A 15,144-nucleotide genomic window follows, 5' to 3' on the forward strand; every position below is an offset into this window, starting at 1 on the left:
TTTGGAGGATCCCAAGGCGGAACATGAGGCGCCCTTCCTCCAGGCGTCGGGTGATTAGGGTTTGGCGGTTGAGGGGGAGGGGGAGTTAAGTGTTCGCCCACAGGGCAGTTTGGTTGGTTGGTGCTGGTGTCCCGGAGATAGTCTCTGAAACGTTCCACAAGTTGGCATCCTGTCTCCCAAATGTAGAGGAGATCACATTGGGAGCAGCGGATATAGTAGATGACGTGTGGAAGTACAGGTAAATCTTTGTTGGATGTGGAAGTCTCCTTTTGGGCCTTGAATAGAGGTAAGGGGGGAGGTATGGGTGCAGCTTTTGCACTTCTTGCAGATGTTGCCTGACTTGTGCTTTTCCAGCACCACACATTTTGGCTCCGATTTCCAGCGTCTACAGTCCTCACTTTCTCCTATCCATTTTGTAAGTAAAATCATAGGTCTGTGTATTATTTAAATGGTGAAAGATTACTGTTGTGCAGGGGGACTTGGGACTGCTTGTACATGAATCGCTAAAAGTTGATTTGGAGGTGCAACCAGTAATCAGGAAGGCAAATGGAATATTGGCTTTCATTGCTAGAGGGATTGAATTTAAGAGCAGGGAAATTCTCCTGCAATTGTACAAGGTGTTTCTGAGGGCCGCACCTGCAGTATTGTGTGCAGTTCTGGTCTCCTTACTTCAGGAAGGATATACTGGCTTTGGAGGCAGTGCAGAGGAGGTTCACCAGGTTGATTCAGGAGATGAGGGGGTTACCTTATGAGGAGAGGTTGAGCTGTCTGGGACTGTACTCTACAGAATTTAGAAGAATGAGAGGGGATCTTATACAAACATATAATATTATGAAAGGGAGAGGGAAGATAGAGGCAGCCAAGTTGCTTCCGCTGGTGGGGTGAGACAGCTGGGTCTAGGGTACATGGTCTCAAGATTAGGGGAAGTGGATTTAGGACAGAGATAAGGAGGAACTGCTTTTCCCAGAGAGTAGTGAATCTATGGAATTCTCTGCCCAAGGAAGCAGTGGAGGCAGCTTCATTAAATATATTCAAGACACAGTGGATGGGTTTTCGCATAGTAAGGGTATTAAGGGTTAAAGGGAAAATGCAGAGATGATGGGAGAGATCAGCCATGATCTTAATGAATGGCGGAGAGGCTCGACGGGCCAAATGGTATCCTCCTGCTTCTGTTACTATGAAACTATGTAAGTAATTTTAATAATTTGTTGTTATTGTTATTTGGCAAACATTTATGTGGAGCAAGGTCCAACAAGCAACAGCTGTGACAAATGATGAATGCCTGTGCCTTACGAATGCTACTTGAAGAGAAAAAAGTGTTGACCTGGACTTTTGAATAACTCTAGTAATTCTGCATTCGCTCCAGTGCAATCAGAACCCTCCGATAAAATGGATTTCAGATCTGCACATAATACTTTAGCTGAATTCTAACCAATGTTTTATACAGTTCTAGCATCACCTCCCTGCTCTTAAACTCAATGACTCAGCTACTAAAGACAAGCAATCCATATTCCTTCTTAACCACTTTATTCACCTGTCCTATGACTTTAAGGGACCAGTGGAAATATACACCAAAGTCTCTCTGACTCAATATGGTGTTGCTCCATCCTTAAACAAGAAGATATATATGAATTGTCCTGATAGTTGTGAAGTACCCTTACGTATATCCATATTTAATGAGGCATTTGCTGGAGATCTGATACAGTTTACAGTCCAAATCCAAAACATGCATGGTTTTCATCAGTCATCTCAACTGTTTGATTACCTCTTCATTTTCTTTAAGTATTGACTGAAATTACATTGTTGTACTAGGCAGGACACTAGTCATTGACTTAATAAATAATTATCCAAAATAAAGTTAATGGGGCCATGAGGAAACTTTATTTTTATTCAGTTTAAAATATTTATTGCCAACTGTGATTATGCATTTGAAACTTTAACATCAGGAAATACTCTGGTCTCCATTGCAGTTAAATTCAGCATGAAACCTATAGTTTAATTCATTAAGTTGACTAAAATAAACTTTTACTAAAATAAGCAGGGAGAAAAAAAGTCCTGGATTTCTTCAGATGGTGAATCAGCAAAATGTATTCCTCTCACCCAACAAAACAAATGATAAAGGTTTTTCCCTTAATACAAATCAGGTGCAAAGATGCAGACAAAACATACAACATTAACATGCTCACCTGACTTACAGGATGTGGCCATTGGTATTTTGATGCATGCAGATCTCAGCAATTAGTCTTCAGCAGACAAGTCAGGTATGGGTGGAATTTGTTCACCCGAAGAGTGGAATTCTCTGCCACAGAAAGCAGTCGAGACCAAGACATTGAATGTTTTCAAGTTAGATATTTTTCTTAGACCTAAAGGGAGCAAAGGCAGGAACAGGGTACGGAGTTGGCTAATCAGCCATGTTCACACTGGAGAGTCATATGGCCGACTCTTGCTCCTATCTTCAGTTTCTCAGTTTCTGTGACACAGCATTTTGGACAGTTTTGGAATAATCAGAGTCAGCAAAAAAATATTAAACATCACTCAAATACTATGTTCATATATTACAAGGTGTGTTAGTAACTTTAAACTGGTAAAGTTGTGCTTCTCAAACCTTTTCCCACTGGGACAATATTTTGAGGCTTGAAAATTGTCATCACCTCTCTGTGAGACCTGAGAGTGCAGCTGGTGTGATGGGGGAGGGGGAGAGCTAATCAGAAGAAATGGCTGGAGCCTGTGAGAACAGGGGACTATCTGTCAGAGCAGATAAACTCAAATTCAAACGCTGTGGCTATTGCCACATCATGAGAGGACCTCCGGTTGCAGAAGCCACACCATGGGGCGACTGTATATCAGACAGGAACCAGAACCAGCTATTCTTGCTGTTGATATTCAGCCACCTTCTTCTACTCCCCTTCCAACTATTGGTAAATTAAGCAGAGTATGGAATCACTCCTCCCCTCTATATCATTGGAATCATTTTAATATGGTACTCAGGAGTGAAAACACAGAAGATACAATATTTGGATAAGTAAACATCTTTTATTATTGCTTTGTAATATTTTATCATTGTTTTATACATCAGGTAAATACTTCTATTTACTGCACTTTCTGATCCACACTCGTGACATTCTAATGTCATTCTATACTCAAATTGAAAAATTATTGGTCCAAAGTATTTTGGACTGGTGAGGTTGAACGAGAGAGTACTCTTGATCAACTGTGTACTGATTTCTAGCAGCTTACAGCAAAAAGATAGCAAAACTGCATAATAGAAGATTTAATATTGTGTCTTTCAATGGACTAGGTGACAATTAGATTTGGTAGTCCATATAGGATGAAATTAAAAGCAGTTTGCTGATTGTGAAATTCTTCTGGATGGTTGCTTGTCTGTAAGGTAAAGTGTCTGGTTAAGGAATCATCTTCCACTGCAAGGGAGAGAAAAAAAACAGAATTCTTTAAGTATGCAACCAAGCACATTATCACAACATATTTGAAATAGATTCATATTTACTCACGTTCACATTTACGTGACTTAAACATATGCAATTAATATGCCTGTATCAAGTTATTGGAAATACACTAAAATATTATTGTTAATCATGGGATACTAAATAATGCATTAATGGTGTAACGATAAGATTTCATATACTGGCAGACACCACTCCTTCAGCTTCAACAGGATCCAGCCAAATCTGCTGACATCCTGGGAGATGAGGCATAATGGACATCTGTCGGGCACCTGAGCTCACCATGAAGGGATCCATTCTGGAGACAAATATTAGGGATTTTTTTTTTAAAGCAACACCTTTACACAGAAAGTTGTGTTGATATTAGCTTCCAATTTCTCAGGGATGCAGATAATTTCACCTCACATTTCTTCATGAGATGCGCTTCCACAGTGCCAATGGTGGCTTAGGGAGGGGCTATCCTGAACTCCACAAATACTTGTCAATGTTTGGGTCAAACTTTGAGTTTGCACTGAAGCAAGTAATGCTGAGTCTTGAGATTCAATGAGTTACAGTGACACCTTTTACATTTTTTAAAATCACAGCTTTTCTCTTCAGAGAAACACACTGATGCTTGAGTGGTCAGTTTCTGGTCTGTGTGGACAACAGGCAGGTACTTGAGATGCAGTAGGACTCAGCCAGTACCTACATACCCTGTGTAAATAAGGCATCCTATCAATGTCCCTGTCAATTCAATGTTGAAGGCACAGTTATTGCACAACCTATTTGGTTCAAGTGGTGTTGTTTTCTCAATGGCCTGGTTACATTGAGCCATGACCTCCATGCTTTCTTCACCATCCCCTCCCCAGGAATATGTGGCAAGTTGAATCACCAGATACCTGCTCTGACTTTCTTTCTGTAACTGTCAGCAATTATTTTAATCCATGCATGGCAAATAGGAGAATGCATATCAATGAGGTGAGATTAAGTACTGGTAGCATGCAAATAAATGCAAATAGACCTCTCACCACTTACTAATGAGATTCACATCTAGCCATTCAAACTTGGTTGGAGAATGTGTTATTTTTTATCTCAGGTGATCACTTTTATCTACTTACCCCACTGCCTTCAGGGATCTATGGAAGAGGACTCAAAAGATCTCTCGCTGTTCATCATTATTTCTCAGAATCCTACCATTTTTTGTGTATTCCCTTGGTTTGTCTGTTCTCCTGCATTCTTATGTTTCTTCGACTTAAGTCCATTGATATCTTACTGCAGTCAACACTTTTCTTCCTTTCTGTTAATCACTGAGCCAGTTTTCCCAAGTTTCTGAATCATACTCCCAATATTTAAGCTAAAATTCACTGCTATACACTATGAACAATGACAGATCACTACTGAGCCCAATGAAATCCACTGGAAGCATCCCATCACAACACCCATTGACCACTAGGTTTGTTTTCTATCACTGCATCAATTTGGATTGAATTGACTACTTTCCCACAGATACACGAGCGTTTAAGTTTCTGAGCAGTCTGCCATATGGGACCTTGGTAAAAGGCATATTAAAATTCATGTATTATATTTCCTAATCAACCTGTTCAGATATGCTATACCATTCCTTTGGAGCAGATAGGACTTGAACACAGGCTTGTCTTCAGTAAAGCCTAGATCTGGGAGTCCTACTGTTTTTCTTTGAAGAAATCAACATATTTGTTCTGAACTGTAATTATTGCCTCTTTGAATGCTTCGAACGGCTCTGAAACTGATTAATCTTCAAGCAGCGATATCCAGTTTATATTTGCAAAATCACATTTCATCTGACTAAAATTTGCCTTTTCCCAGTTTAAAACTTATGCTTTTGATCTATCTTTATCCTCTGCCCCAACTTCACTAGATCTAAATGTGTTATGATTATTGCTTCTAAAATATTCTCTCACTGAGATCCCTTTTGTCTGACAAGCTTCATTTACATTCAGAACTATCCCTTCTCTTGCTGGACTCACTATATATGGGCTTAAAAAGTTATCTCAATGTATTTTAAGGAATCCTCTATACCTTTCAAACTGATTTGCACCTTGTTAATATTACCTACACTTGCTGCCGTACAGGTTCTGTGCCTCTGAACAATTTTCCTCTCTGCTTTGAGATCTAATGTATAGTTCCAGCAGTGTGATTGTCCTTCTTGTTGTTGCTCAGGTCAATCTTAATACCTCATTTGAGACCTTTCTAGCATGTCCAATGAGCTATTCAACTAATATTGCAATCCCTTCTGCTTTTTTTTAATCCTCCTCTGTATTCCTATGTTGAGCTGCCATTCTGCCTTTTCCAGTGATAGCTGTGATATTCCACATCCAAGTCTCTATGATTTGAGTTATTATAGTAACAGGTACCTAAGTATGTGAAATGCTTTGTTTGTGAGCAGTACAGGCAGATCATAGTAAGGACATACAGATCATAGAATGCTTATGCAGAGTGAGGCATACAGATTCCACCAGTGTCTAGATTAGAGTGATGCTGGAAAAGCACAGCAGTTCAGGCAGCATCCGAGGAGCAGGAAAATTGATGTTTCGGGCAAAAGCCCTTCATCAGGAATGAGTTGTGATGAAAGGCTTTTGCCCGAAACATTGATTTTCTGGCTCCTCGGATGCTGCCTGACCTGCTGTGCTTTTCCAGTATCACTCTAATCTAGACTCTAATCTCCCGCATTTGCAGTCCTCACCTTTGCCTATACAGATTCCGCCAGACAGGAGGTGCATGGAGCAAGATTAATATTAGCAAGAGCAACATTATTTGAAGTTAGAGAATCCATTCAACAGTCTAATAACAGCAGGGAAGAAGCTGTTCACGAACCTATTGGTACATGTGTTCACACTTCTGCATCTTCTGCCAAATGGAAAAGGCTGTAGGAGAGCATTATTGGTGTGGTAGGGGCCTTTGATGATGTTGGCAGCCTTTCTGCAGCAATGGGAAGTATAAATGGAGTCCATGGATGGAAAGTTGGCCTCCATGATGGTCTTGGCTGTGCACACCACCTTCTGTGTTTTCTTACGATCCTGGGCAGAGTGGTTGCCATATCAGGCCGTTATACACCCAAATAGAATGCTTTCTATATTGCAGCTGTAAGAGTTGGTGAGGGTCTTTATGCACAAGCTGAATTTCCTAAGCTGGCTGAGGAAGAAGAGGGGTTGTTGTGCCTTCTTGTCCACTGAATCTACATGGGAAGTCCAGGACTTACTTTTGGTTATCGTCACTCCGAGGAACTTGATGCTTTCAACCCTCTCAACCTCCATTCCATTGATGTAGATGGGTAACATGTTCTTCTCCTTTCTTCCTGTAGTCAATGATCAGTTCTTTTGTTTTGCTGACATTGAGAAAGAGCTTGTTATCATTGCATCATGACACCAAGTCTTCTATCTTCTTTCTGTATTCTGATTCACTGTTGTCTAATATCCGTTCTACCACAGTGGTATCATCAGCAAATTTGTGGATGGCATTCATTCAGAATTTGGCTACACACTTGTGGATGTACAGGGAGTACAGTAGGGGGCTGAGAAAGCATCCTTGGGGGGCTCCACTGTCGAGTGTTATTTTGGAGGAGGTACAGTTGTTTACCTTCACTGATTGCGGTCTGTGGATCAGGAAGCTGAGGATCCAGTTGCAGAAGGCAGAGCCAAGACCTAGGTCTCAGAGTTTTGAGATCAGCCTGGAGGGGATAATGTTGCTGAAGGCGGAGCTGTAGTTGATGAATAGGAATCTAATGTAGGTGTTCTTGTCCAGATGTTTGAGGGAAGAGTGCAGGGTTAGGAAAATGGCATCTGCTGTGAACCTGTTACATTGGGACGCAAATTTCAGGGGAGCGAGGCAGGCTGGGAATTGTGTGCCATGGTCATCCTCTCAAAGCACTTCATGGTTATGGAAGTGCTTTCAGCTCAGTTTGCTTGTTAGACTCCTTCCTTTGACAAATATGCTAATAGTTATTGAACAACTTCCTTTTATCTACTTTGTAGCCTTTCTTTTCTTGTCCTCCCATGTTCACTCTCAAACTTTCTGACTTTTAAAAATTTTTTTCACCCCTTTCTCAATCTACAGACACGTTTCCAAGTTAGTTTAAACTGTTCCACCAGCACTAGCAAACCTTCCCATCACAAGTCCTGGCTCTGTGAAAATTCCATCTATAGAAATTGTACTGGTCCCACCTCCTTCTACACCAGTCCAGGAGCCCCAGAAATCTAAAGTTTTCCCTCCCACATTATCTCCTCAGCCACATGTCCAGTTGCATGAACCTTTGATTTCTGTACTCACCAGTTTTGCAAAGTAGGATGACAACTGTTTACATACCTAAAGCATCTGGATTCTTATCAGGCAATTCATCACCATTTGTGGAATCATTTTGTGCTCCTGATTTAATTATTTCAAGAATTGTTTGGCCAGTTGTCTTGCCAACTTCTAACAAATCTAAAAACAAACATGACCATCAATTGTTAAAGTCATCACTCTTAGTATATTCACAAGTTAGCAATATTAACTCATCCAAATATAAATTCAGTAATCAACATAGTTTATTGAGAGCTTATAATTTATAACTTTTAGGCAGTGAAACATTTAAAGTAGTTAATATACTCAGAATAATGCTTGACATTGGAAAATGAGATTCTTGGCATTAACATTTAATCTAAATACAAATCAAGGTAAAGATGAGTGAGTGGTTTTATTCATATAACTCCAGGAATACTTTGTGCATATTCATGCACATTGTCTCAAAGTCATCCATGGAGGGAAAATAATGCAGTTCCTATTCCTAAATGTTTTACTAATATTGCTGTTGTTACTAAAATTGATAGAGACTTCTATTCTCGAGAAATATACATAATTATCACAGGTAAATTCATTCCACTGGTTCCTCAGCGCACACGTGAAGTTGCTTGTGATTTTTTTAAAAATCCGTGGATCCTTGAAGCAATGCACTAGATTAGTCTGACAAACAAACAGTTTTAAGGAAAGGTGAACACTTGCAGAAAAAACTCAGAGGGCCTGTTTTTAACCTTAAATACACACCAGGTGAACTCAATGTCTCCATAATCACTGGAAACCCACCGAGGACCAGTGAACTTGATAGCTGCCTCAAGTAGCATATGCAACTGTACAAAGCAAGTGCGTTGGTCATTTATAAAGTAAATAATAAAAATTGGTTTCCAGTGTAATTTTAGCTGGTTGAGAGAGCATATTGACTGAGTAAAATCTAGTGGAAATTGCTTCATTAAACTGAGTGGCATGGCTAAAAGCAGCATTTGATGGGACATTCACTGCAGGAAATCATTTAGATTCATGTATCATTGTGTTTGGAAGATTGTCAAAATAGTTCTGATGGTTGAATTCGCCTTCTTAGCATTCTTTGATTCCCTTGCCAAGGATATCAAATAAGAAATGCTACAAATGGCTGACATGAAGATAGTGCTGTAATGAAATATTAATATAGTATGCTTTTGTCAGAAACAGAATTTCTGGAAAAGCTCAGCAGGTCTGGAAGCATCTGAATTAAATTTATTGTCATGTGCACTGAGGCATAGTGAAAAGCTTTGTCTTGCAAGCAATACAGGCAGATCACACAGTTAAGTAGCATAGATAAGTAAATAATAGGTAAACAGTGGCAAAAACAAAAACACAGGTACAGGCGAATGGTAAGAGTTTATGAGTCCATTCAGTATTCTAACAACAGTAGGGTAGAAACTGTTTCAAAACCAGCTAGTGCACATGTTCAGGCTTCTGTACCTTCTCCCTGATTGTAGAGGTTGTAGAAAATCATTGCCAGGGTGGGATGGATCTTTGAGAATACTGGCGGCCCTTCCTTGACAGCGGGCCTGGTAGATGGATTCTATAGACGGGAGGTTGGCCTTTGTGATTGTCTGGATCGAGTTGACCATTCTCTGTAACCGTCTCTGATCTTGAATGGTACTGTTGCCATACCAGGTAGTGATACATCCAGACAGAATGCTCTCACTGGAGCACCTATAAAAGTTGGCAAGGGTATTCGCCGTCATGCCAAATTTCCTCAGTTGCCTGAGGAAGAAGCGATGTTGTTGGGCCTTTGTAACCAGTACGTCCACATGAAGAGTCCAAGAAAGTTTGTTGTGGATGATCACTCCCAGGAGCTTGACACTCTCCACTCATCCACCTCTGTGCTGTTAATGAGTAGGGGGGCATGAGTAATATCCCTCCGAAAGTCAATAATGAGTTCCATGGTTTTGCCAGCATTGAGAGCTAGGTTGTTCTCAGTGGAGACAAATCAGAGTTAGTGTTTTGGATTGAGCGAACCTTCCTCAGAACTGATTTATGAGGATTGGGAAGCCTTTAAAGACCAGCAGAGGGTAATTTTTTAAAAGAATTGTGGCCAGGAAAATGAAACGAGAGCAGGCTAGCAAGTAATATCAATAATTTGGAGGTTTCGGTGTTGGACTGGGGTCGACAAAGTTAAAAATCACACAATACCAGGACATAGGTTTATTTGGAGGCACTAACTTTCAAAGCGCTGCACCTTCATCAGGTGGTATAAAAGAAGAAGATTTCAAGCATTCTATTTTAGATATTTAAAAGTTGAGACAGGCAAGAAAGCACATTGGATAGCTAGAAACTGAGACCAGAGTAGTAACAGGAAAAACATAAATGGCAGGGGAACTGAATAAGTACTTTGCATCAGTTTCCACAATGGAAGACATCAGCAGCATATCTGAATTTCAAGAAAGTCGGGGCAATGGTGACTCCAAGTCATTGATTATACTTACAACAGAGCTTTGTAAGGGGATCAAGGGGTATGGGGAGAAGGCTGGAGAATGATATGTGTCTCAACCCCAATCATGATTGATTGGCTGAGCAGACTCAGTGGGTTGAATGGCCTAATTCTCTACCTATATCTTATGGTCTTATGATGGGAGGAACTATCTCCGAGATGCAATGTGCTAATCGTCAAAACGAAGCCTTATTGTTGGGCAACTAAAGTTGTAGTGGGCCAGTAATTGGATCCTTGTTATACTAGATTGCTGGCATGATGTACTTTATGAAAATATTTTAGGATTGCAACCTCCCAACTTGTTTGTACCATCTAAATTCTGAGGCCCTCCAAGTGGTCCAGGAAGCTAATCTGAATGCTGCAGCTCTTTTTCAGAGTCCTATTCACCATCCTTGTATAAGGATGCTGCATAATCTATGATGTCTTCTAAAGCCAGGACCTGTTCCCTGTATTGCTTGAGATCGCCTGCTACAACTTGCACATTCACAATTAGCAAGATTATTACTGGTATTACTATGCAATACTCCCTGATCAGTCCAGCCATCCAAAATCTCACTTAAGCAAATCAATGTCTGTTCTCTTTAATGTCGAATCAAATGTTCCTCATCAGTCATTTATTCGTGCTGCCTCTGTGAACTGAGGATGTATCCTGTCCATGGATTAGAGTTCATACAGTTACAGGATCCACTGTGGACCATTTGAACATTAAAGGAGCGAAGTCCCTTGTAATTCATGAGTGCTTCTGGCTGGCTATAGGAACCCTGATGACCACATGTGGCAGTCAAAGATTTCTTGGACTTGGGGCAATCCAGCCACATCTCCAGAGCCTATGGATCTATTTGATTGATTACCCTCAACCACTGTAAACTTGATGTTGTTGTTGAGGCCTAGGAATTCTGCATGTGTTTCTACTGAAGCACAGATCAAGTCTGAGGCCAAGATATTCAGAGCCACTAGCCACCAGCCTCAATGCAAGGAACTGGAATTGACCTGTACCATCATCTACCATCAAGTTGCACAGAATTATCACAGTCTGTCTGGACTGTAGTTATTGTAGACACTGACACCATAAGAAATGCAAGGCTTAATAATCTAAATCAGATGATATGGGGGCGGGGGGGGAGGGGGCGAGTGGGTGGTCTCATTTCACTCACTGCTTCCCATCCATGATGCTATTTCTTGGTATGATGACTTTAGAAGCCCAAATAGATGTCATGATATGCTACTGTACACCCCTGTACCACGAGAGGTCATCTGTTTTGACACTATTAAATCCTGGCCTCTGATGAAAACCAAAAGCCATGGATAAAAAATTATTCTTTGTTCATTTTTATCAAAATTGATACATTTTATAGATTTAAAAAATGATATTTTCTTTTTTTAAGACATGAAATTTAGAAAGAAATATTTCAAAGTTGGGTATTCACTCCGGTGGTAAAAACAATGACTGCAGATTCTGGAAACCAGATTCTGGATTAGTGGTGCTGGAAGAGCACAGCAGTTCAGGCAGCATCCAAGGAGCTTCGAAATCGACGTTTCGGGCAAAAGCCCTTCATCAGGAATCCCACAAGTTATTGAGATATAAGTCTCTTTATATAAGTCTTTTATGGCTAGTAAAGACAGGAGGCAATGTGGTTGCATCTTGAATGAATAGGGTGCCGTTCTCAAGTGATTTTGTTTAGATAGTCTGCTGCTTTAACTTGGCTGTGTGAAGGGCACAGGGACAGGAGAAATTGTAAATTTATTGAGATTAACATATAATTCAGTCCAGTCAGATCAGAGGTCAAAAATATAAATCATTGAAAAGCAGATTTAAAGCAGGTATTACGATCATGTGTCAAAACATGGATAGTATATACATAAACATTTGGGACAGTTTGGAGCCGGAGCCTACTGCCAATAGATCAAATGGCTTTTCCTTACTCCCAGCTGTTGTTGAATGCTTGTAAAGAACAGCAATGATCAATGCTAAACAAATGCACATACTCCTCCTGGCTTGCAGCTCCGATGCTGCAATTTGAAAGTAGCTACGACCATAATTTTTTTTTCAAAGTGCACAAATCGAACGCCTGACGCAAATGACATGGAAAAGCTTCATTCTAGTTTTGAAAAAATTCTTCAATCTATTTTTATTAGAGTTAAGAATATTGATAAACCTGTAAGAGTTATTCAAAAGTACAAGAATTATAAGGTAGACATGCTAAGATCTTCACATAATGTCAGAGAATTAAAGAAGATGTTATGAAGCAAATTTTTCTCGAATGTGGAGGCTGTGCCTTTTTTTGTTACATGGAATTACCTTTACTTAAAAAAAGGAATATTAAACGTTGTGCAAAACAATTGTAAGACTTACTTTTTGCAAGTTCATTAAATGTTTTGGCATTGTTTTGAAGTGTACTATGCCACTGATTCATCATAAGGCAGCGAACTCCAGTCAGGCTTAGAAGTATTGCTGCATCCATTTGTTTCTCTGTTGACAGCTGCATTGCACTACAGAAGATTAAAGAAAATTGAAATTAGTAAATACTTGGATAACATAGTGAGGCAAAAAAAGTCTTTTTTAGACCAAGGAGAGTGCAGAACGTGGAGTGAACTGTTCACAATAATTTCTCTTAACTGTCCATACAAATGTTGGACATCGCTTTGGTGGCAATCTTTGGGCTAAGTTATTACTGAGAATTAAAATAGTTTGTAATGGACCTCTAATTGTGCCTCTATATCCATCATGCTATCATTGACAAGTGAAACCATTCTCCCATAGCCCCAGTCAATAATTGACAAGTTAGTCCATGATTAAATTTTACTGAAGATTTTTGTGGTGCTTCTTAACTCAACAGCTTCTTGCCATTCCTGACAAGCTATGGCAGGATTTGTCTATGGTAACCTTGCCATTGGAGGTACGTCTGGCATAATTAAAGGATTCAAGTTGAAAACCTGTGTCAAGATATTGGTGAGTAAGGGATATAATGTAGAAGCAAGTTGTAGAGACTCAATGTTCTGTATATTCAAAACTACAACAATGGGATCTACCTGACAATATGGAAAGTCAACCTGATATGTCCTATACTCAAAGTGGGACAAATTGACCCAGTTAATTACTGCTGAAGAAAAAGCATGAGATTGGGATAAGGCAATGATGCTCGTTTGAAGAACCGGTGCATGTGCGATGGGATGAATGGTCTTCTTCTGCATTGCAAGAATCCTGTGATTCTTCCTCAGTGCTCTCCTCCTGATCATCAGTAGTGTGATGGAAGGGGTCATCACAAGTCCTCTCAAGCATTTGTTTCGCAATAACCTGCTTGCTGATGTTCAGTTTGGGTTCCTCCAGGAACACTCAACTCTTGACCTCAGTACAGCCTGAGTCTACACATGGAGAAAAGAGCTGAATTCTGGGGGTGAGGTGACAGTGACTTCTTTGACGATATTTGACCGAGTTTCAAGACGATATTTGACTGAGTGTGACCTCAAGGATCCTGAACAAAACTGGAGTTTGTTAGAACTGGGGTGGCAGGGTTGGGGGTTGGGTGGGGGGTTGCCCGGCAGCGAGTACTTCGCTGCTGGTTGGAATTATAGCCAGAACAAAGGAACATGGTTATGGTTATTGGAAGTCAATCAACCCATCTCCAGAAAATCTTTCAGGAGTTTGTCAGAGTTGTAACCTGGGCCAACCATCTTTGCCTGCTGCATAAATAATCTTTTCACTATCACAGTGTCAGAAGTGGGGATATTTACTGATGATTGCATAACGTTCAGCACTATTCGCAATTGCTCAGATATGAAGCAGCTCCTCTCCAAACGCAACAAGTCTTGCAACATCTCCAGGTTTGGGCTAACAAATGGTAAGTGACATTTTTGTCACAAAGTGCCAGACAATAATCAATAATCATCTCCAACAAGACCAAACCTAACCATCACCCCTGAATGTTCAAAAGCATTAGCATTGCTGAACTCCCCACTATCAATATCCTGGCATTACCATTAACCAGACACTGAAATGGACTAGCCATGTAAGTACTGTGATGACAAGTACAGGACCTGGGAATCCTGCAGTGAATAACTCATCTCCTGATGGACCAAAGTTTATCTAAATCTGCATGGCACGTTTCAGGAGTGCAATGGAATATTTCCCATTTGCCTGAATGAGTGCAGCTCCAAAAACACTCAAGAGACTCTGCAACAACCAGGATAAATCAGCCTGTTTTCGTTCCTCCATCAATAATGCCACCATCAGCTGCAGCATATACTATCCACAAGACTCACTGCAGAAATTCACCAAAGCACTTTCCAAACCCACAACCACTTTTACTGAGAAGGGCAGTGGTTGCAAATACACAAGAACACTGCTGCTTGCAAATTCCTTTTCAAGTCACTAACCATCCAGACGTAGGGATATATCACTGTTCCGTCGGTGTCACTGGGTCAAAATGCTGGAATATCCTCCGTAACAGCATTGTAGGGTATCTATGGCACAGGGACTGTCATGGTTCAAGAACATAGCTCACCTGCTTGAAGTTAACTAGGGATGGGCAATAAATGCTGGCTCAGCAGCTGATGCCCAGATCCCATGAATGAATAAGTTAAAAAGAACAAAACTGAAACTGGCAGAGTTTTGGTCTCTCAGAGAATCAATGGATTTGGGTAGAAAAGTTAAGTTGACATTGAAGTTCAGCCACGATCGTACTGAATGATAGATTAGCTTAAGGAGCTAAAGTGTTGAGAGTCATAGAGTTTTGGAGCGCTACAGCATGGTGACAGGCCCTTTGGCCCAAACTGGTCCATGCCAACCAAAATGTCCATCCATGCTAACCCCATTTCCCTGCACTTGGCCCATATCCTTCTCATCCTTTCCTATCCATGTATTTGTCCAAATGTGGTTAATGTACATGCCTCAACCACCTCCGCTGGCAGCTCATTCCA

At 40.5% G+C, this 15,144-nt stretch overlaps 1 protein-coding gene across 1 annotated transcript in view; it reads right to left on the reverse strand.

The window, feature by feature from the left end:
* Positions 1-3,019: 3,019 nt before the first annotated feature.
* The window catches only part of cfap46 (cilia and flagella associated protein 46), a 237,577-nt gene continuing 225,452 nt past the window's right edge, over positions 3,020-15,144 (reverse strand). The window contains exons 57-59 of the mRNA XM_087999267.1: positions 12,581-12,717; positions 7,782-7,898; positions 3,020-3,419 (exon numbers count right to left, since the gene is read on the reverse strand). Of these exons, the coding sequence (XP_087855393.1) occupies positions 3,295-3,419; positions 7,782-7,898; positions 12,581-12,717 (379 nt within the window). The 3' untranslated portion in view covers positions 3,020-3,294. The remainder of the gene's footprint in view (positions 3,420-7,781; positions 7,899-12,580; positions 12,718-15,144) is intronic.

The sequence above is a fragment of the Chiloscyllium plagiosum genome, unplaced genomic scaffold (genome assembly GCF_037043375.1).
Source record: "Chiloscyllium plagiosum isolate Xiang-an unplaced genomic scaffold, Cpla_swu_hap1 HiC_scaffold_22, whole genome shotgun sequence".
Classification (NCBI taxonomy): domain Eukaryota; kingdom Metazoa; phylum Chordata; class Chondrichthyes; order Orectolobiformes; family Hemiscylliidae; genus Chiloscyllium; species Chiloscyllium plagiosum.